Source organism: Delphinus delphis, chromosome 7 (assembly GCF_949987515.2).
Source record: "Delphinus delphis chromosome 7, mDelDel1.2, whole genome shotgun sequence".
In the NCBI taxonomy this organism is placed as follows: domain Eukaryota; kingdom Metazoa; phylum Chordata; class Mammalia; order Artiodactyla; family Delphinidae; genus Delphinus; species Delphinus delphis.
The window spans coordinates 60,502,730-60,521,787 of record NC_082689.1 but is presented as its reverse complement, the minus strand read 5'-3'; the positions used below and the strand labels follow the sequence as shown (position 1 = coordinate 60,521,787).

At 39.6% G+C, this 19,058-nt stretch overlaps 2 protein-coding genes across 3 annotated transcripts in view; one reads left to right on the top strand and one right to left on the bottom strand.

The window, feature by feature from the left end:
* Window positions 1-2,894, top strand: part of HAT1 (histone acetyltransferase 1) — a 50,716-nt gene extending 47,822 nt beyond the window's left edge. For both annotated transcript variants that reach the window (XM_060016584.1, XM_060016586.1), the window contains exon 11: window positions 2,465-2,894. In XM_060016584.1, coding sequence (XP_059872567.1) covers window positions 2,465-2,632 — 168 coding nt within the window. In that variant the 3' untranslated portion in view covers window positions 2,633-2,894. The remainder of the gene's footprint in view (window positions 1-2,464) is intronic.
* The window catches only part of SLC25A12 (solute carrier family 25 member 12), a 174,281-nt gene that overhangs the window by 155,036 nt on the left and 187 nt on the right, over window positions 1-19,058 (bottom strand). The gene's annotated exons all lie outside the window — the stretch shown is intronic.

Genomic DNA, 19,058 nt, shown 5'->3' with positions numbered 1-19,058 from the left:
CTAGTACATGTAGTTTTTATTCCAAGGTACTTAGAACTCTTAAATTTAATTCAGAGATGTACTGCCATGCCCATAAAAATTATAATAGAGATTAATTGTGACATCCATCTGAAAAAAACTGACAATGAAGAAATTGAAGGTGGCAAGGAAGGGGGAGATAAATTGGGGAAGTAAGCACTTGTAGAGATTTAAAAACAAGATAATTTAAAACAGTATGTTACTGGCACATGATTCATTCTATAGGTTATTTGGAACAGAATTGATAGTCAAGAAATATTTAAGAATTAATATGATGGTTCTGTTGTATATAAGAATTTAATATGATTGGAGGCATATTCAAGCAGTATGGTTAGATTATTTCATAAATGTTATAACTGGTTAGCAGTTTAGAAAAATAGCTTTTATTCCTACCACATACCACAATAATTTTTGGATGCATAACCCTTTAGTTCCTGAGCTGTTTCCTTAACTTAGATGTTCTCATATAGGGCAGTTGCGCCTCTTGGCAGAAAAAATAACTTCTACAGCAGAAACAAAGCATTTATCATCCACATGATTGAAGAGTAAGAAATATACTGTCTTTCCAGGCCTTGGGAGCAATAAATTTGAATTTTCATCACTTCTCTAGAATATTCAAAGTGTGGTTAGAAGATCAGCAGCATTGGGAATTCCCTGGTGATCCAGTGGTTAAGACTCTGCGCTTCCACTGCAGGGGGTACCGGTTCGATCCCTGGTTGGGGAACTAAGATCCCCCAAGCCGTGCTGGGGGGGAGGGAGGGGGGGAGATCAGCAACATTAACATAACCTGGGAACTTGTTAGAACTGTAGAATCTCACCCCACCCCAGACCTGCTGAATCAGAATCTGCATTTTAACAAGGTTCCCAGGTGATCTTTGTGCACATTTAAGTTTGAGAAGCACTGTGTATGTCTATATTCCAGAATTATTAGGGTTTCCTTTAAGGAGACATTTATTAGTTTTTAGGATGGATTTAAGATACCATTTTTAGGGTTTTGTGGGGGTTTTTTTTTTAATGTCTTTGGAAGTCAGTTAGATATAGGGACTCAGAATACAGACTTCCAATCAGATCATTAAGAGCTGAATCCTGGCTTCTCAGCTTGCTACCTCCATAAGTTATTTAACTCCTGCACCTTTTTTTTCTTTATCAATTGAAGAAAATTATAGTGCCTGTCTTACAGAGTTGTTAGGATTACATGAGTTAATATATGTGATTCCTGTTCTCTATGTAGAGTTATCTCTTCGTTATATGCTTTAATAAAAGAGGATTGATATAATCTAGAACAGTTTATCCAAAATGTATGAAGGTTTCATATATTACAGTGTTTTATATAATGCAGTGTTGCCACCCACCCAGGAATCTTGGAGTCCTTCTTCATTCTTCTTTCCCCACATCACCCAGTGTTTTCTTCCCTAAATCTGTTCTGTTCCTTCCATCTCTGCTGCTACTGACTTGGTCTAGACTTTCATCATCTCTTACTTGAAGCGCTGCAGGAGCTGCTGACCTGGCCCCCCAGTCCTGTCCTCAGCATTACTAACAGTATTGTTCTGATACAGTGTCCTGTTTAAAAGTTGTTACCCGCCCCTCAGTGTGGTGCAAACTCCTCAGCATGGTGGTTTCCTTCTCAGTAAAATGGAGAGGGTTTAATAAGATAATGTATGTCTGGACAGTAGAGACTCAGTAAATGCTAGTTAATATTGTTTTTTAAAATGTGACAGGGCTTCCCTGGTGGTGCAGTGGTTGAGGGTCCGCCTGCCAATGCAGGGGACACGGGTTCGTGCCCCAGTCCGGGAAGATCCCACATGCCGCAGAGTGGCTGGGCCTGTGAGCCATGGCCACTGAGCCTGCACGTCCGGAGCCTGTGCTCCACAACGGGAGAGGCCACAACAGTGAGAGGGCTGCATACCGCCAAAAAAAAAAAAACAGTGACAGTTTTGGGCTCATCTTTCTGAAACTCTTCCAACAATTTATGTTGAAATTAACATGTGGTCCATAAATACATCTCTGGGTAAGGGAACTCATAAATGAGCCTAGTGGCAGAAGCCAGTTTGGAATGAAAATTAATGTAATTAATGATTAAATAGTGAGATGAAATAATAGCACTTAATCTCAGTTGTCTTTCTTCAGTTAATATATTTTTTTTTTAAAGAAGTATTTGAGTGTCTGTACTGGCCAGTTCTTTATTATGCTTTGGAGAGGGGGCTGTTAGTCACATATCTATATTTACCATTAACTGACACAAATTACACATCTTCTGGAACCTTCCTTTTAGAGAGTTTATAATTCATGGTTAACATTATGTTTAGGCTTCCTTAAGAAAAAATGTATGGGACAAATTTGGGCATATTCCTTCTACTATTATTTTTAACATTGGAGACTTATATTTCTTTATATTAGAATTTTATTAGCTTTCTTAGTCTAACCAATAATTGTGTTTGTTGCTTAGAAAAAACAGAGAGATCTTGCTAAAATGAGAAAATGTCTCAGACCAGAAGAACTGACAAACCAGATGAACCAAATAGAAATAAGCATGCAACATGAACAGCTGGAAGAAAGCTTTCAGGAACTTGTGGAAGATTATCGACGTGTTATTGAACGCCTTGCTCAAGAGTAGAGGTTATACTTCTCTGTACAGGAAGTTTGAAAATTTCTGTACATGTGTTTTGAAAAATCAGATGATGACTTTAATTTTAAAATCTTGTAACATTTTACTTACATTAAAAGTTATCTTTAGTTAAATATTTTCTTTTGGAGAGATTGTATATTTTAAAATACTGTTTAGAGTCTATGAGCATATATTACATTAAAAAAAGATACAGCTTCTAAAATACCACTGCACTTGCTTCCCTTCTTAAACAGTGTAATAAATGCTTAGTTGTGATATGTTAATGTGTACTGATATGATTCTTAAATACTTATGATAAACTTCTTCAGTCCTGTTAAAAAACGTTAGGTTTTAAGCTTTTACTATAATTCCTCCCACACTTTGCTTCTAAGATTTTACATCTGGCACCTTTAAAACACATTTCTTTAAGGTCTTCCTAGTGCTCTTGGTCTTACTATGTGATTTTTCTAAGTAGAAAACGTTCCTAGTGTAGAGTTGTTTTAAATAAACTATTAACCACTTGTTGGGAGTAGGGCGGGTAATAGAAGGGAAACTAAATACAGCCTAAAACCTAAATGTTTGGCATCAAATATTAACTGAAGATAATTTGGAAGTTACCATAAACATTTTATAAATAACAATATAAGATAGAAATCAGTTCATAAATCCAGTTTACACACCATTGTTGAAATATATCTTGTGTAAAATGAGGTATATATCTCTCGTGATTTGATAATAAGGTTACCAAGATGTTGAAGTCCAACAAGGAAAAAAACAAAGTAATGATAAATTGCTTAATATAGTCTTTATTTTATTGAAGTAGAGCTAAATAAGTTGCTTGATACAGTCATTAAAAGTTAAAACTTGGGCTTCCCTGGTGGCGCAGTAGTTGAGAGTCCGCCTGCCGATGCAGGGGACACGGGTTCATGCCCCGGTCCGGGAGGATCCCACGTGACGCGGAGCAGCTGGGCCCGTGAGCCATGGCCGCTGAGCCTGCGCGTCCGGAGCCTGTGCTCCACAACGGGAGAGGCCGCAACAGTAAGAGGCCCGCGTACCGCAAAAAAAAAAAAAAAAAAAAGTAAAAACTTGATTTTTTAATGTGTGCCAGTAAGCCACGTATTGTATAACATCAAAAATGAGATGTAAGTTGAACTTTACTTTTAAAATCTGATGTGTTCAATGCTCAAGGCAAAATCCCAACTTGGACAAGCACTGTCTTATCCTTGGATCAGCCTTCCATCAGTACAATCTGTCAAACAAGGACAGTGACTAGTACCCTCTGGACACAAAATAGCTGTGGCCATCAGCATACCAATGGCACTAAACCATCCCCTTAAAATGAGAGTGTTGCAAACGTTTCAGGCAATCTCATCTCAGAAGCTTACATATAGATTAAATTTGTTGATTTCTGAAAGAGTATATACATGTACATAACTTGTACAGATTGAATGAACCAGTTCAGAGTCCTTCTGAAACTATATGAAAACAGTTTGTTTTCCATCTAAATTAGCAGATTTTAAATTTTTTTATTGAAAAGTCACAATTGATACCTAAAAAAGAGCTCGGAGGAAGAAAATCAGTACAATCTAAATAAATTATCTTTCAACATCCTTTTTTATATAGAAACCAGAAAAAGCCGGTGTGATACCAATTTCTCTACCTTGTTTTTAAACAGTGTTCTATGTTCCATGGTTAAAGATCTCGTTTAGCATTAATCTTTCGGACTTGAAAGGCTGTACCTTCATTTTGAGTTAGAAGAGTACGTCTGTTAGATCTGCACCTTGTGTGGGCTAATTAAATACCAGGATAGATGTACAGGACCGTGTGTGAAACCTAACACAGCCACCTTCTAGGTCTTAGCAGTCACTTTTCACCCTGTGGTAGTAGCCTTCCTCCGCTTTATCACCCACATACACATTGACTGTATTTACTTTCTGCCTTTACCTTTTTCCCTTCCCCCATCCACCACTCTTATTTTTTTCCCCTATCTTCTCCAAGTTGCATTTTCTCTACGTGTAATATGTTTCCTTTCTAAGCATCAGTGTTTTTCATCTGTAAAATGAAGTTGTACTAGAATTATCTCAAGGCTTCCTCCCTGTTCTAAGATCTGTGCTTAATCCTTTTTACATCTTTTCTCATCACTCTTCAGCTTTTCTACTCAGATGTCGGTGTAGGTGTAGTATATGTCTAAAAGTATTTTTATAAATCACACAAAATTCAGTTTATACGTTAGTTTATGTGTGAGAGGAGAAAAAAACAAACCCACTATATGTCCCTGACTCCAAATTGCAGGGGCCTCAGCTTGCTGTACCAGAGTCTTGTCTATTCTGAAGATTTATCTGATCTGTTTTCTTGCCTACTAAAGAAAAGCTCACAGCAGAGCCTCCAGTGCCATATCAGAGAATTATTAGAATCACAGACCTCAGAGGTCAAGTGATTTACTTCCTCAAATTCATTCTTACGTTCTTTTTAGTAGAATTGAAAAGCCAGTTCGAGAATATTAAATACTGATTAAATAATAAGGTACCCATAGTTCTTCCTTCTAAATGAAATTATATATTATCTCTATTTACATTGAACATAGTAGCATTTTGTTTTTAACAAACATTTCTAGTGTTCAAAATGGTTCTTATAGACGTACAATATTTCATGTTGATGTGCCCATATTAAACCATTTGCCTAGGTTTTTTTCTTTTATTATTACAACATTCAAATGAATTAGTGTCTTCGTGTATATATATTTTTGTATCTGTTAAGTATTCCTCAAGATAAATTCCTGGGAAATGCAGTTACTGAGTCAAAAGGTAGGAATATCTCTATGGCTCAGTTATATAAACATGCCGTATTTTCCAGAATGCTTTGTAAATTACTAACATATTAATGTGTATACTGGTTTTAACAGAATTCCCGTGGTATGGGATGTTGATTTTGTTGTTGCCTCAATAGGTATAAAATCTCACATTTATATTCCTTTTGCTTAATGGGAAGGCTGAATATTTTTCCACGATTTTGTGAAATTTTTTCCCTGATAGGAATTGTCCATTTGATTTTTTTCTCTTAGAATTATTTATTCAATCTCCCAAACAGAATCTGTCACTCCCTCTCTTTCCTACTTCTTATTGCACTCCTGTAGTGACTTGGAAGCCATAGACAAAACACTCTTACATTTATTTATTAAGCTCCTCTGAAATACCTTAGCATATCAACAAAATATTTCAAAATGTTATAAGGTATATTTTATTTTTTATTTTTTTTATTTTTTTTATTTTTTTTGCGATACGCAGGTCTCTCACCGCTGTGGCCTCTCCCGCTGCGGAGCACAGGCTCCAGAAGCGCAGGCCCAGCAGCCATGGCCCACGGCCCCAGCCGCTCCGCGGCATGTGGGATCTTCCCGCACCGGGGCACGAACCCGTGTCCCCCGCATCGGCAGGCGGACTCTCAACCACTGCGCCACCAGGGAAGCCCTATAAGGTATATTTTAAAACAAAGGAATTTCATAAGTTGATTTAGCTTGGACACAATTGCATTTATTAATCCAACCTTTCCGTTTGATTTTTTAAATTTGTCTTTTAGGATCTACACTCTCATTTTATAGATGGACAATAGATCCAGAGGTTCACTTGCTTAAGGTCACACTGTGAATCAGTGGCAAAGCCAGGACTATATACCCTAGGCTCCTGGCTTCCACTCCTCCATCTCATCTTCCATCAAGTAGGCCAGCCAAGTCTTAAGCATGCCAGGAGGGGCTTTTCTTTCATCACCGTCTGGGAAATACCTCACCTGCATGTTTGCCCTAGTCACTAGACAAATACCCCAACTGCCCTCTTGTTTTTATAACCTACAGGAAGAAGTATTAGGAAAAGGGATGTTTATTTGTAATGACAAATTATTGGTGCCTCATTTGAAGTATGGCTTGAAGTTCCTCGTTTCCTCTCAACATTTTCAATTTTTCAACATCTACAACTTTTCTGTGTTTCCATATGCCTTTACATCTTTATTGTAATACATATTTCATTCTCCTTGTATTATGCATTGCAGTGGTGTTACACAGTGCATTAACTCATTGACTTAGGCAGAGCTGTCTATGTATATAAAAAGTAGTATGCATGTAGTACAAAAATGCAAAAGGGCATACTGTGAAAAGTTCCTTGCCCCAGTCCTCTAGAAACAACCGCTATTTCTGAGATCTTGCATATCTTTCAGAGATATATGTATAAATGAGCATATATATCTTCTATGTATCATATATATACATATGGTAACCTCCTAGAGATATTGTTCTCTAACTTGCTTTTTAAACTTAATGATATCTTGGTTTTGGGGGGTTTTGTTTTTTCTTTTTTTTTTGGCTGTGCCATACGGCTTGGGGGATCTTAGTTCCCTGACCAGGGATTGAACCTGGGCCCCCTGCAGTGGGGGGCTCAAGAGTTCTAACCACTAGACCACCAAGGAATTCCTTAAACTTAATGATATCTTGGAGATAGAGCTATGGCTGCATGGTATCCATTGTATGGATATACCATAAGTTACCAGTCCCCTATTATTTAGGTTGTATCAGTATCTTCCGTTACAAACAGTGCTGCAATGCATGCATGTTCTTGTACATGTGCTGTGCATACATGTGCAAGTATACTTACAGATTAAAGTCTAGAAATCATGGACTTTAGTCTGACCTACTTTTTTTTTTTTTTTTTGCGGTACGCGGGCCTCTCACTGTTGTGGCCTCTCCCGTTGCGGAGCACAGGCTCTGGACGCTCAGGCTCAGCGGCCATGGCTCACGGGCCCAGCCACTCCGCAGCATGTGGGGTCCTCCCGGACCGGAGCACGAACCCGTGTCCCCTGCATCAGCAGGCGGACTCCCAACCACTGCGCCACCAGGGAAGCCCTGACCTCATTCTTAAAGTGGCTGTACTACTGTTCACAACAGTTAAAATTATTAACACCAACTAAGGTTACAGAAGCATAATACTGTATCAATCTGGAATCAGCTATGCAAATGAGCATATTGGACTTCTCCAACCTATACTTCTTTCCTATACTACTAGAAATATGATGTACCTTAAAGGCACGATGATAACGCTTAGGCATATGCACATGACTTTCTTTTTGTTTATTCCTTTAGTCTTGCTTAGCTCTTCTCAAACCTTATCATCCAGAAGAATTGCTCTACAGCAGGGTTTCTCAACCTCAGCACTGTTGGCATTTTGGGCCAGATCACTCTTTGTTTTGCCAGGCAGACCTGTATATTGGCTGGTTAATAACACCCCTGGCTTCTATGCACTAGGTGCCAGCAGTACTATCCCCACCTCCAGCTGTAACAACCAAACATGTCTCCAGACATTGCCACATGTCCTCCGGGGGGCAAAATCACCCTTGGTTAAGAACCACTGCTATATGGGATTGGATATTCACCCACATTAAGCACTGACTTTTTTATTATGTAACATGGACATAAGTACAAAATTCAAAATGAATTAAGAGTATTTGATAAGAAGTAAACTGCCTTCCCTTCCACGCAGTCACCTAAGTCACTTCTCCAGAGGCAGTTACTTTTCCCAGTTTCTCTTTTGTCCCTTAGAGTTAATTATCAGTTTCAGAAAGCCATCATTTTTTGTTTTAACACAAATGGTGATATACTACGTGCAGTACTTGGAATCTTTTCCAGTTAAATTTAACTCATATCTTTATTAGTGCATATCAGAACACTTCAATTCTAAACACCTTGATTCTAAACAGCTGTTGGATATTTATTCCATAGTTTGGTTTCAATGCGTTTAACCCAATCCTATATTGATGGACACTTAAGGCAGTTTCCTATCTTCTGCTCTTACAAGCAGTGCTGCAGTGAACGTTCTTGTGTACATCTCATTCTGTACATGTGGTGGGGGTATGTATGCAAGATAGTGATGGAATCGCTGAGTGAAAAGGCATGAACATTTTTGGGGGCTTCCCTAGTGGCGCAGTGGTTAAGAATCCGCTTGCCAATGCATGGGACATGGGTTCGAGCCCTGGTCCGGGAAGATCCCACATGCCGCGGAGCAACTAAGCCCGTGCGCCACAACTGCTGAGCCTGCGCTCTAGAGCTTGCATGCCGCAACTACTGAAGCCCACGTGCTGCAACTACTGGAGCTCATGCTCTGCAACAAAAGAAGCCACCGCAATGAGAAGCCCGTGCACTGCAAGGAAGAGTAACCCCTGCTCACCGCAACTAGAGAAAGCCCATGCACAGAAACGAAGACCCAATGTAGCCAAAAATAAATAAATAAAATTTTTAAAAGGCATGGACATTTTACATTTTGGTACGTTTTGCACACATTTGAGACAATACAGAAATTTGAATATGGACTCTATATTAGATGATATGGAATTCTGTTTATTTTCATCGTTGTGATAATGGTACTGTGATTGTGTAGGAGAATGTCTTTATTCCTAGAAGTCACATGCTAAACTATTTAGGAACAGAGTCATGACATCTGCAACTGACATTCAAATGGTCCAGGAAAAAAGTATGTTTGTGTAAATGGCATACACATAACATACATAGACATATGTACATAAACAGAAATGAAGCAAATATGACAAAAGTTTTAAATTAGTGAATCTAGGTGGGAGGGATATACAGGTGTTCACTATGTGATTCTTTCAACCTTTATGCTTTTATGTTTTCAAAATAAGACTTGGGAAAGATATTGCATATATGAAATAAAAACAATACTATGAAAAAGGAACAGTGTATAAGAAAGAGTTCTTAGAAATTTTAAATGATTATTATAATTCAAGCAGCAGAAACTTGGGGTATAAAGTTGAAGAAATTCCCTAGAACATCAAAAAAGAGAAAATATGAGGGAAAAGAGAAATCAATGTGGGAAATCTGATAGCTGGCTTATTTTCAGAGAGGAAAAGCAAACAGAAGGACATTATCAAAGAAAGGGAGGACAATTCCTCAGAGTTGAAGACATGAGTCTTCAAATTAGAAGAGTTCACTGAAGGTTGAGCAGTATTAAATCATCACTAGCATTTATAGAGCCCTTACTATCTGCTAAGCACTTGGAACAGTCATCTCAGATCGCACAACAACCTTCAGAGGCACACATGGTATCCTCTTCGAGTGAGGTGGAGGGAGATTATTTCGCCCAACGTCACACAGCTAGTAGGTGGCAGAGATAGGATTTTAGTCCAGGCAGTATAATTCACTTGAGTTTTTTGTTTTGTTTTGTTTTTTTGCGGTACGCGGGCCTCTCACTGTTATGGCCTCTCCCATTGCGGAGCACAGGCTCTGGACGCTCAGGCTCAGCGGCCATGGCTCACGGGCTCAGCCGCTCCGCGGCATGTGGGATCTTCCCGGACCGTGGCACGAACCCGCCTGCATCGGCAGGCGGACTCTCAAGCACTGCGCCACCAGGGAAGCCCTTCACTTGCGTTTTTAACCACTATAACACTTACCTAAAAGGATCCACATGTAGACTACATTATTAAATTTCAAAACACTGAGCATAAAATAAAAGTGCTAAAAGCTTTCAGAGTGGGAAACTTGGGAGAGGAAGGGGAATTTAAACACCCCCGACTCCTTATCAGCCATACTTCATGCTAAAAGACAATGGAACAATGACTTCGGAGTTCTGATGGAAAATGATTTTGAATCAAGAATCCTACACCCAAGTGTGAGAGAAAAGAAAGGTGGTTTTGGAAATCTATGAAATCAGAAAACTTACTTCACACACTTTCTGATGAAGTTACTAGTTGATCTATTTCAACGGCATGAAGGTGAAATCAGAGCATGTAAGATGTGGAGTACAGGAAATAGTAAAACTATTCTGATTCCAATAAAAAAAATCTGAGGATGGCAACTGAATAACATGTCTACAAAAGTAATTGGTCCAAATTAGAATAGGAAATTACGAAAAAAGTGTAAAGAAAGTCAGAGTCTAAATATAATCAACTATAATTGGCATGGCTTTGAGCAGTGACTAGAAACGAAACAGTTCAGATTGGTTGAGTTTGGTCAAACTGGGAGACAGTAGGATGGGAGACTATTGCTTTTCGTTGTAAACCTTGTTATAATTGCATGTTTTTTAAAACCAAATATGTGTTACCTTGATATAAAATTTTGTTTAAATATTGTTCAGCAACTGAAGCTCCATATAATTGTCAAATAAAATACAACTGTAAACTAAGGAAATTTTAAAAACAAGTTTATCTGAAGCAGGTAAGTGGCACCTTTAAACAGTGAGATTGTGCTCAGCCTGACTTCCACAAAGCAGAATTTGCCAAAAGAAAAGAGAGTAAAGAGCTTTCTTTTTAAAAAAAAAAAAGTGGCTGTACTCAGTTCTTTTCTTTGGAAACTGATTCTCCAGGGAACCATAGTTTACCATATACTTTATTTGGCTACCAAAAGCAAACTGTTCCCATCTTTGACACACTGGCCCTATGAATCAACAGACACTAAATGTAAAACCAATGCTTTGAAATTTTTCGTGTCATAATTTGGGGGGCTTTTCATTAACCCTGTGGAGAAATATAATGCAGTAAAAGTGTAATGCGGTCTCATGAACAACTGAAGAGCTGTTGCGTGTAAAATGCTACAAGAAATGCCTCATAAATGTCTTATAAAACAAAAAATTTTAAGACCTCCAGTGTTACAATGTACACAGGCTGGAAAAGGGGCGAATCTTCTCTCCTATGACCTTTCCGGGCCTCACTAGCTTTACCTTAAAATTGGAAGGGGTAGAGTTCTAGTTGGATTAGGTGATCTTTAAAGCCCTTTCCAGTTCTTCAACTGTATTCTCCCTCTTCCAACTCCATAAAAGACCAGTTGGAAAACGTGCTTTGGTTAGACTTTCAGTTCACCTGGACAGTTCTTTAGATCTTTAATGAATAATACTGGCAGGTGAATCTGTGCAGAAGTCTTGGGCTGTGCAGTGTGTTTGCCTAGCTCTCTGAATCCCCTTTGTGAAGACTGTGGGACCACCACAGTGAGGCTTGTTTGCTCTCTGCTCCTGGAGCAGCTGCCGCCTTTCTTCCTTTATCCTTTCTCCAGCAAAGGAAAACGTGGTGATGTTTGTGTGTGCCTCAGATGAGGAGAATGCTCTCCAGACAGGTTATTCTCTGGGTTAAAGTGGATGGGGGGAGCACAGAGGAGCTCAGCTCAATGGGAAGAGAGGTCGAGGCAGCATCTGCCCCCTTGTTTGTTTCAACAGCTTCCGTCTTGAATACACAATCTGTTGAGTGAGTTAAGAAATGCAATTTAAGCAGTAGTGCATTTCTGCTTAGTTTGTCAGCCAGTTTGGGGAGTGGAGGTGGAGAGTGGGAGAGGGAAAAGGGACACAGACTAGTTTTCTTTTTCTATTATTAAATCCCTTGTTATTTCATAATGTCCACTTTGGAGGTTCTTACTGCAGTGTAGTCTGCATAACTGTTCACTGACCAAGGAGTACTGTTTCATACTTCTAGGTAGGAAATGTCAAATTCACAACTATTTTCAACCTCTGATCTTAGTGGTCCAACTGCTTTCTATATGAACTGGTCTCACAGAACCCTACAGGACACTGTTTACTCAAACACACTACAGTAAACACAGAACCATAAACCCAGCAGAAGGGTAAGCAAAGATGAAAACATAGGAGAAGGTAACCAGGAATGTACCATCATTTCAGGAGGGAAAGGGAAAAAACAGTAAGAGGAGTAATCTTATAGAAGGGTGGAGACATTGGAAGAAGAGAAGCAAGGGCAGAGTGAAGGCAAAAGGAAAAGAGAATGTACAGTAGACAGCAACAAAGGCATAGGTAATACTATGCATTCCTGTCCTCTCACATGTGGTTTGCCTAGCCTGTCCTTTATTCTATGTAGATGTGTGACTAGTCACAGTAAAACAGGTAACTTCCCTTAGAAAGTTCAGCAAATGGTATATGCACAGAAAGAACTCTGGATGAATACATATCAATGTATTAACAGTGATTACCTGGGAAAAGCTTTTCTGGGGAACTTCTACTTTCTATATTTTACACTTCCGTATTTTTTAAATGTTTTTAAAGAGCACATATTACATACATGTGTAAACAAAAAAGAAAAACCAAAACAGACTTTAAAAAATTCTAACAATGAGATCGAGAGCGTTTTCCCTTCTTTTTTACAAATGTGGATTAGAGATGGTAAAGGAAGCATTATTTCCCTTTCACCTTCATCTTTGCAGGAAGGATTTTAACAGGTGCAAGTTCCTGGGAATTTATATAATTAGAGTTCAGCATTTTTCTCAGTTCTTGGCAGCCAGGGATAGCCAAAATCTGTGACCCCTCACACCTGGTGTTGCTCCTAAGAGGCTTATAGTCTCAAGGGTACTTGGTCTTTCTTTATGGACAATTTTGTGACCATGTTAGTCTCAGCTTTCCGATTGGCTTCCTAAGAACAAAAGTAGTATCACATCTCCTTGGAGCCTAGAGTAGGCACTTAAGTATTCATTGATTGGCTGATTGATCACTAAATTCTCTTAGAAACTTTTTGCCTTTCCTTCCTTACTCTGCATGGAATTCTTCATTCTCCAGAAGTGTGTAAGCAGGTGTTACTTTTCCAGGGCTTAGTAATTGAGAATGGATGATAGTCGATAATGGTACACGTTTTTATTTAGATTTCATGGGGCAAATACACCACTTCTGCTTTAACCCAGCTTCCCTTAGAGCCAGTGCCAAGAAATGAGGTCAGGGAAGCCCTGTCCCTCAAGATAAAACTCAACAGCCACTGTGGAAAATAGTGCGGAAGTTCCTCAAAAAACTAAAAATAGAACTACCATATGATCCAGCAATTCCACTCCTGGGTATATTGAAGAAAACAAAAACACTAATTTGAAAAGATACATGCACTCCAATGTTCATAGCAGCATTATTTACAATGGCCAAGAAACAACCTAAGTATCCATTAACAGATGAATGGATAAGAAGATGTGGTATATGTACAACAGAATCCTATCAGTCATAAAAAAGAATGAAAGTTTGCCATTTGCAACAACGTGGATGGATCGACCTGGAGGGTATATTATAGTTAGTGAAATAAGTCAAACAGAGAAAGACAAATACTGTATGTTATCACTTATATGTGGAATCTAAAAGATAAAACAAACTAGTGAGTATAACACAAAAGAAACAGACTCACAGATACAGAGAACAAACGAGTGGTTACCAGTGGGGAGAGGGAAGGGGAGAAGGGCAAGAGATAGACGTAGGGGATCAAGAGGTACGAGCTTCTATGCGTAAGGTAAATAAGCTACAAGGATACATTGTACAACACAGGGAAGACAGCCAATATACTATAATAACTATAAATGGAGTATAATCCATAAAATTTTTGAATCATTATGTTGTACACCTGCAATTAATATAATATTGTAAATCAACTATACCTCAATTTAAAAAAAAAAGATAAAACTCAGATGCATCAGCGAGTGAGGTCTGGGACCACCCTCATCCTCTTCCTTATGGCCTTCCCATCTCTTCCCTCCCTTGGCCCTGCCACCATTCCAGGTGGCCTGCTGCTCCAACAATGGACAGGCTGTTATGCTGAAGCACTATTTCTGCTGACAAATCTCCCATAATATCTTTCAAGCCAAGAGGTTGGAGCGGCTTTAAATGAATGTGGGCCACACTGTGCCTGAGAGCAACAACAACTCCCTTGGGACAAAGTTTGCTCTTACCCTACAGCTAAGTTAGCCCTATCTGATCCCATTCCGCGCTGCTTAATCACAGTGACAGGCTGCTCGGGAGGGCGCAGCATGCTCCTTGCTGAGCCCACTTGGATTAGGCCTATAAATGGCTGGAGAGCCACAGAATCTTCAGAATTTCAATGTAGGAGGGGCTCGGGTAGGGCAATCTTGTTAGAAGGGGGTGGAACTTAAAGTTTCATTTGCCTAGGAGTTACATGGTCTAGAAAACGTCATTATACAAATCAAAAATGGGGGGGGCAGGAGGGTCACACATGATGCCAGCCCCCCTCCCCTGCCTCCTGGCTTCCTCTTGACCCTGCTGGAGACGAAGGAAGCAGGGCACGAACAGCACAGACACATCCTCTTGCACGTGACACTACTTTTCCTCAAGAAAACATTTTCTCTAAGGGTTCCCCTAGATTACCCAGTAACATCTCCATCATTGTCTCAAGTGATGGGTATAGGAAACAACAAGGTGGCTGAGAGTCCCCTAGAAACTTTCTGCCTGAACACAGAATCATTTGAAGCTGGACCTTAACTTTAGAGGGGTCCAGTCAGCTTTGACAGCTCCCTGTTATATGTGCAGATTATGTTTATGCAGGACTCCAAGTTCATGGAAAGAATGTTCATTTGACTTAAAAAAAAAAAATGTAGAGTAGCTCCCGCTCACCGCAACTAGAGAAAGACCGCACGCAGCAACAAAGACTCCATGCAGCCAAAAATAAATAAATAAAAATTTTAAAAAGCTTTAAAAAATGTAAATAAATAAAAGGATTTCCTCACACTAAAATTGAACACATTGGAGGGCAGGATGGGAAATATTCTTCTCAAGACATAGAGTAAACTGCTAAGAAATGATCCTGATATTAAACCAAAAGGCTAATTTTTCTGATTCAGATGACAAAACTGAGAAGCAAGCTCAGGAAGGGAGAATGAAGGCACCTGAGGCTAAATGACAGCCCTACTGAAGCTGTGCAGGTCCCAGGGCACCAGTTTCCCCCAGCAGGCCACAGAACCTGCTTTGTGCCTAGTAGGAAACACCACTTTATTTCAGTTAGTCTTATGTGTTCATATGTAACAAGCTTCTTCTATAGATATGTAAGCACCTTAGTCTTTATTTTATAGTCTATGTTTTTAAGTATCTTGCATTATAAGTAATCTTCATAAGTACTTAAAAATCTAAACTGTGTAACAAGTTACAGGATGATGTATTACAAAGCAAAATTTATTTTTAAAAGGATTTACTGGGACTTTCCTGGTGGCGCAGTGGTTAAGAATTCACCTGCCAACGCAGGGGACATGGGTTCGAGCCCTGGTCCGGGAAGATCCCACATGCCGCGGAGCAACTAAGCCCATGCGCCGCAACTGCTGAGCCTGCGCTCTGGTGCCCTCGAGCCACAAGTGCTGAGCCCGCGTGCCACAACTGCTAGAGCCTGTGTGCCTGGAGACCATGCTCTGCAACAGGAGAGGCTGCCACAGTGAGAGGCCCGAGCCTGTGAGCAGCAACGAAGACCCAACACAGCCAAACATAAATAAATAAATTTATTTTTTAAAAAAAGAGATTTACTTCATGTAGCATAATCCCTAGAGCATTTTAAATTGTTAACCTGAATTACAAATTCAGTATCTACATTATAGAAACCAATATAATTTCAATTTTATCACAAACTTATATACAGCTTTTGAAAAAGTTATATAAGTCCAAAATAAACTATCATTAAGTAGAAGAAGGAGGAAAGAAAAAAATGACTTTTTAAAAATGAGAATGTCGGAATTTATTTCTGATTTATTTCTTTAATAAAAGAAGATTAGACTTTAAAAGATGCTAATAAGACAATCTTTTTAAAAACCAAGGTAAAAGACCTATAAAGCAATAATTAATCACAATTAATAAAAATATTTTAACATTTAAGAATGAATTTCTGGACACAGAAACTGAAGGTATTAGGAAGTTATACTTTATTTCTTGAACCCTGGTTCTGAAAAATTATTCAACATTTTTTTTCAAGAAACACAAGTACAAAATCTGAATAATGGTGGGAGTTCATATCAATGAAGTGCCACAACATAATTAACCTTCATTTCACAGATGGGAAGATGGGCAGAAATGGAGTAGAGAAGTGAGTCAGTAGTAGTTACTCAACTAAATGAAAGCAATCTAATGCCCTAACACCCAGGATCACAGATGTTAGAACTGCCACGGATCTTAGATGTCAGGGGTCCAGCCCTTTTTTATACCGTTGATCAGTATGCATATATCTCATAAATTGACAGTTTTGGAGGACACATGCTGGCAGTTCTTAATCTTTCTAAGGTCAGAAGGATGTGATGAAAGAAGCTAAATCAAGAATCAGTGCACAAGCTATCACCTGTGCAAGTTCATGTCTGCTTCATTTCTAGCTCATCCTGCACATCCACATCCTTGCTGAACTTACTGGAAATTTCCTCACTGGATTCCACTATGGTGGTGCCACCTGAGTTCTCATAGTGTTTCCTTTTCCTTTTCCTTCTAGTTTCAGGGAAATAAATTGTGCATTGGTTTTCCAAGGATTGGCTGAGCTGAATCACATGAACATGTATTCTATTTCAGATGTGTTTGAAATTGGGCTTAATGCCTTCTGACATTTCTCTAGGGACTTCTAGGTTTCTTTTTTTTGCACACTTCTTGAGACTTGGTGTTCTGCTAACTCTCAGGTTCCTTTCCTGCATTCAGATTGTTGGCTTCAGTTACACTGAGGACAGATTAGCACGTTCAAAAACTCTCTCCTTGGAATTGATCTGCGTTTGAAAAAGGTGGGGCTTGAAGTCACCTGAAAGAGTACTTTTCATTCTCATCCTTGTACATTTTATTTACCTCAGTGGAAAACATTTTTTCTTTTTATCTTTCAAGGTGACCCAAAAGCATATAAAACTGGGTCTCCAAGAAGTACAGATGTGTCCTCTAATGAACTACCCAAACTCACTCTCGTTTTTCTCTTTCTGACTTACTTCACTTTGTACGACAGACTCTAGGTCCATCCACCTCAGTACAAATAACTCAATTTCGTTTCTTTTTATGGCTGAGTAATATTCCATTGTATATATGTGCCACATCTTCTTTATCCATTCATCTGTCGATGGACACTTAGGTTGCTTCCGTGTCCTGGCTATTGTAAATAGAGCTGCAATGAACATTGTGGTACATGACTCTTTGAATTATGGTTTTCTCAGGGTACATACCCAGTGGAGGGATAGTCTGTCATACAGAGTGAAGTAAGTCAGAAAGAGAAAAACAGATACCGTATGCTAACGCATATATATGGAATCTAAAAAAGCGGTACTGATGGACCTAGTGGCAGGGCAGGAATAAAGATGCAGACGTAGAGAACAGACTTGAGGACACAGTGGGGAAGGGGAAGCTGGGATGAAGTGAGAGACTAGCATTGACATATATACACTACCAAATGTAAAATAGATGGCTAGTGGGAAGCTGCTGCATAGCACAGGGAGATCAGCTCGGTGCTTTGTGACCACCTAGAGGGATGGGATAGAGAGGGTGGGAGGGAGACGCAAGAGGGGATATATGTATACATATAGCTGATGCACTTTGTTGTACAGCAGAAACTAACACAACATTGTAAAGCAATTATACTCCAATAAAGATGTGAAAAAAAAGTAAAAACATCAGGACTATGTAGTCATTAAAAAGAATGAGCTCTAAGTGTTCTAAGATTTGATGTTCATGAGTGGAAAAGCAAGTTGCAACAGTAAGTATGTGATTCCATTTAAAATCTTTACACATATTTGCCTGTAAAAGGCATGGAATGACACACACAGTGGCTGACTAAATAGTGGGATTGTGGTGTGTAGAGAGGATGAGGAAGGAGATTTACCCTTTCTTTAAAAAATCATTTCTGGGGGCTTCCCTGTTGGCGCAGTGGTTGAGAGTCCGCCTGCCGATGCAGGGGACACGGGTTCTTGCCCCGCTCCGGAAGATCCCACATGCCGCGGGGCGGCTGGGCCCGTGAGCCATAGCCGCTGGGCCTGCGCGTCCGGAGCCTGTGCTCTGCAACAGGAGAGGCCACAGCAGTGAGGGACCCGCGTACCACACACACACACAAAAAGATCATTTCTGAATTGTCTGGGTTTTTCACAGAGTGTGTAGTTAAATTAAATTCTTAAATATTAATTAGGAGACATCACACATGTTCACCAAGAATCCTTATCAATCTTTACTGCATTTGGAGACTGTTACATTCTTGGTTTGACTGGGTCCATGCAGAGTTCAATTCCTTCACCAGACATTCCTTGAATATCAGGTTCTTTGCTGGGTACCAGGCTACCAAGATGATTAATACCTGGTCCATGACAGAATGGAAATATGCCCCAGAATGCAGATAAGAGGAACAGCGAATTTGGTAAAAATTGACACTGTCATCACTAGGGATACATCAGCTCCCTCACTTGATTCATAACTGGCCTTCTGTAGGCTTCATCTTTCGGCAGCGCAATTGGCAGACGTCATCCTCTCATTGTTAAAAGTCAAATTTAGGATTAAGACTCCACTTAATACCGCTGAGCTCGAGGTGTCCTTGGGGAAGGAGAAGTCCCCTGAATATACCCACTCTGGTACCCAGAATAGATTTTGCAGCTGCACACAGATCCTGTCTTGTCTGTTGTCTCTGCTGAGTAATGTAGATTCTGGGACAGCAAAGGGGCAGCTGGTGACTTTGAACCAAATTTTACCTTTCAACTGAATCCAGGGAA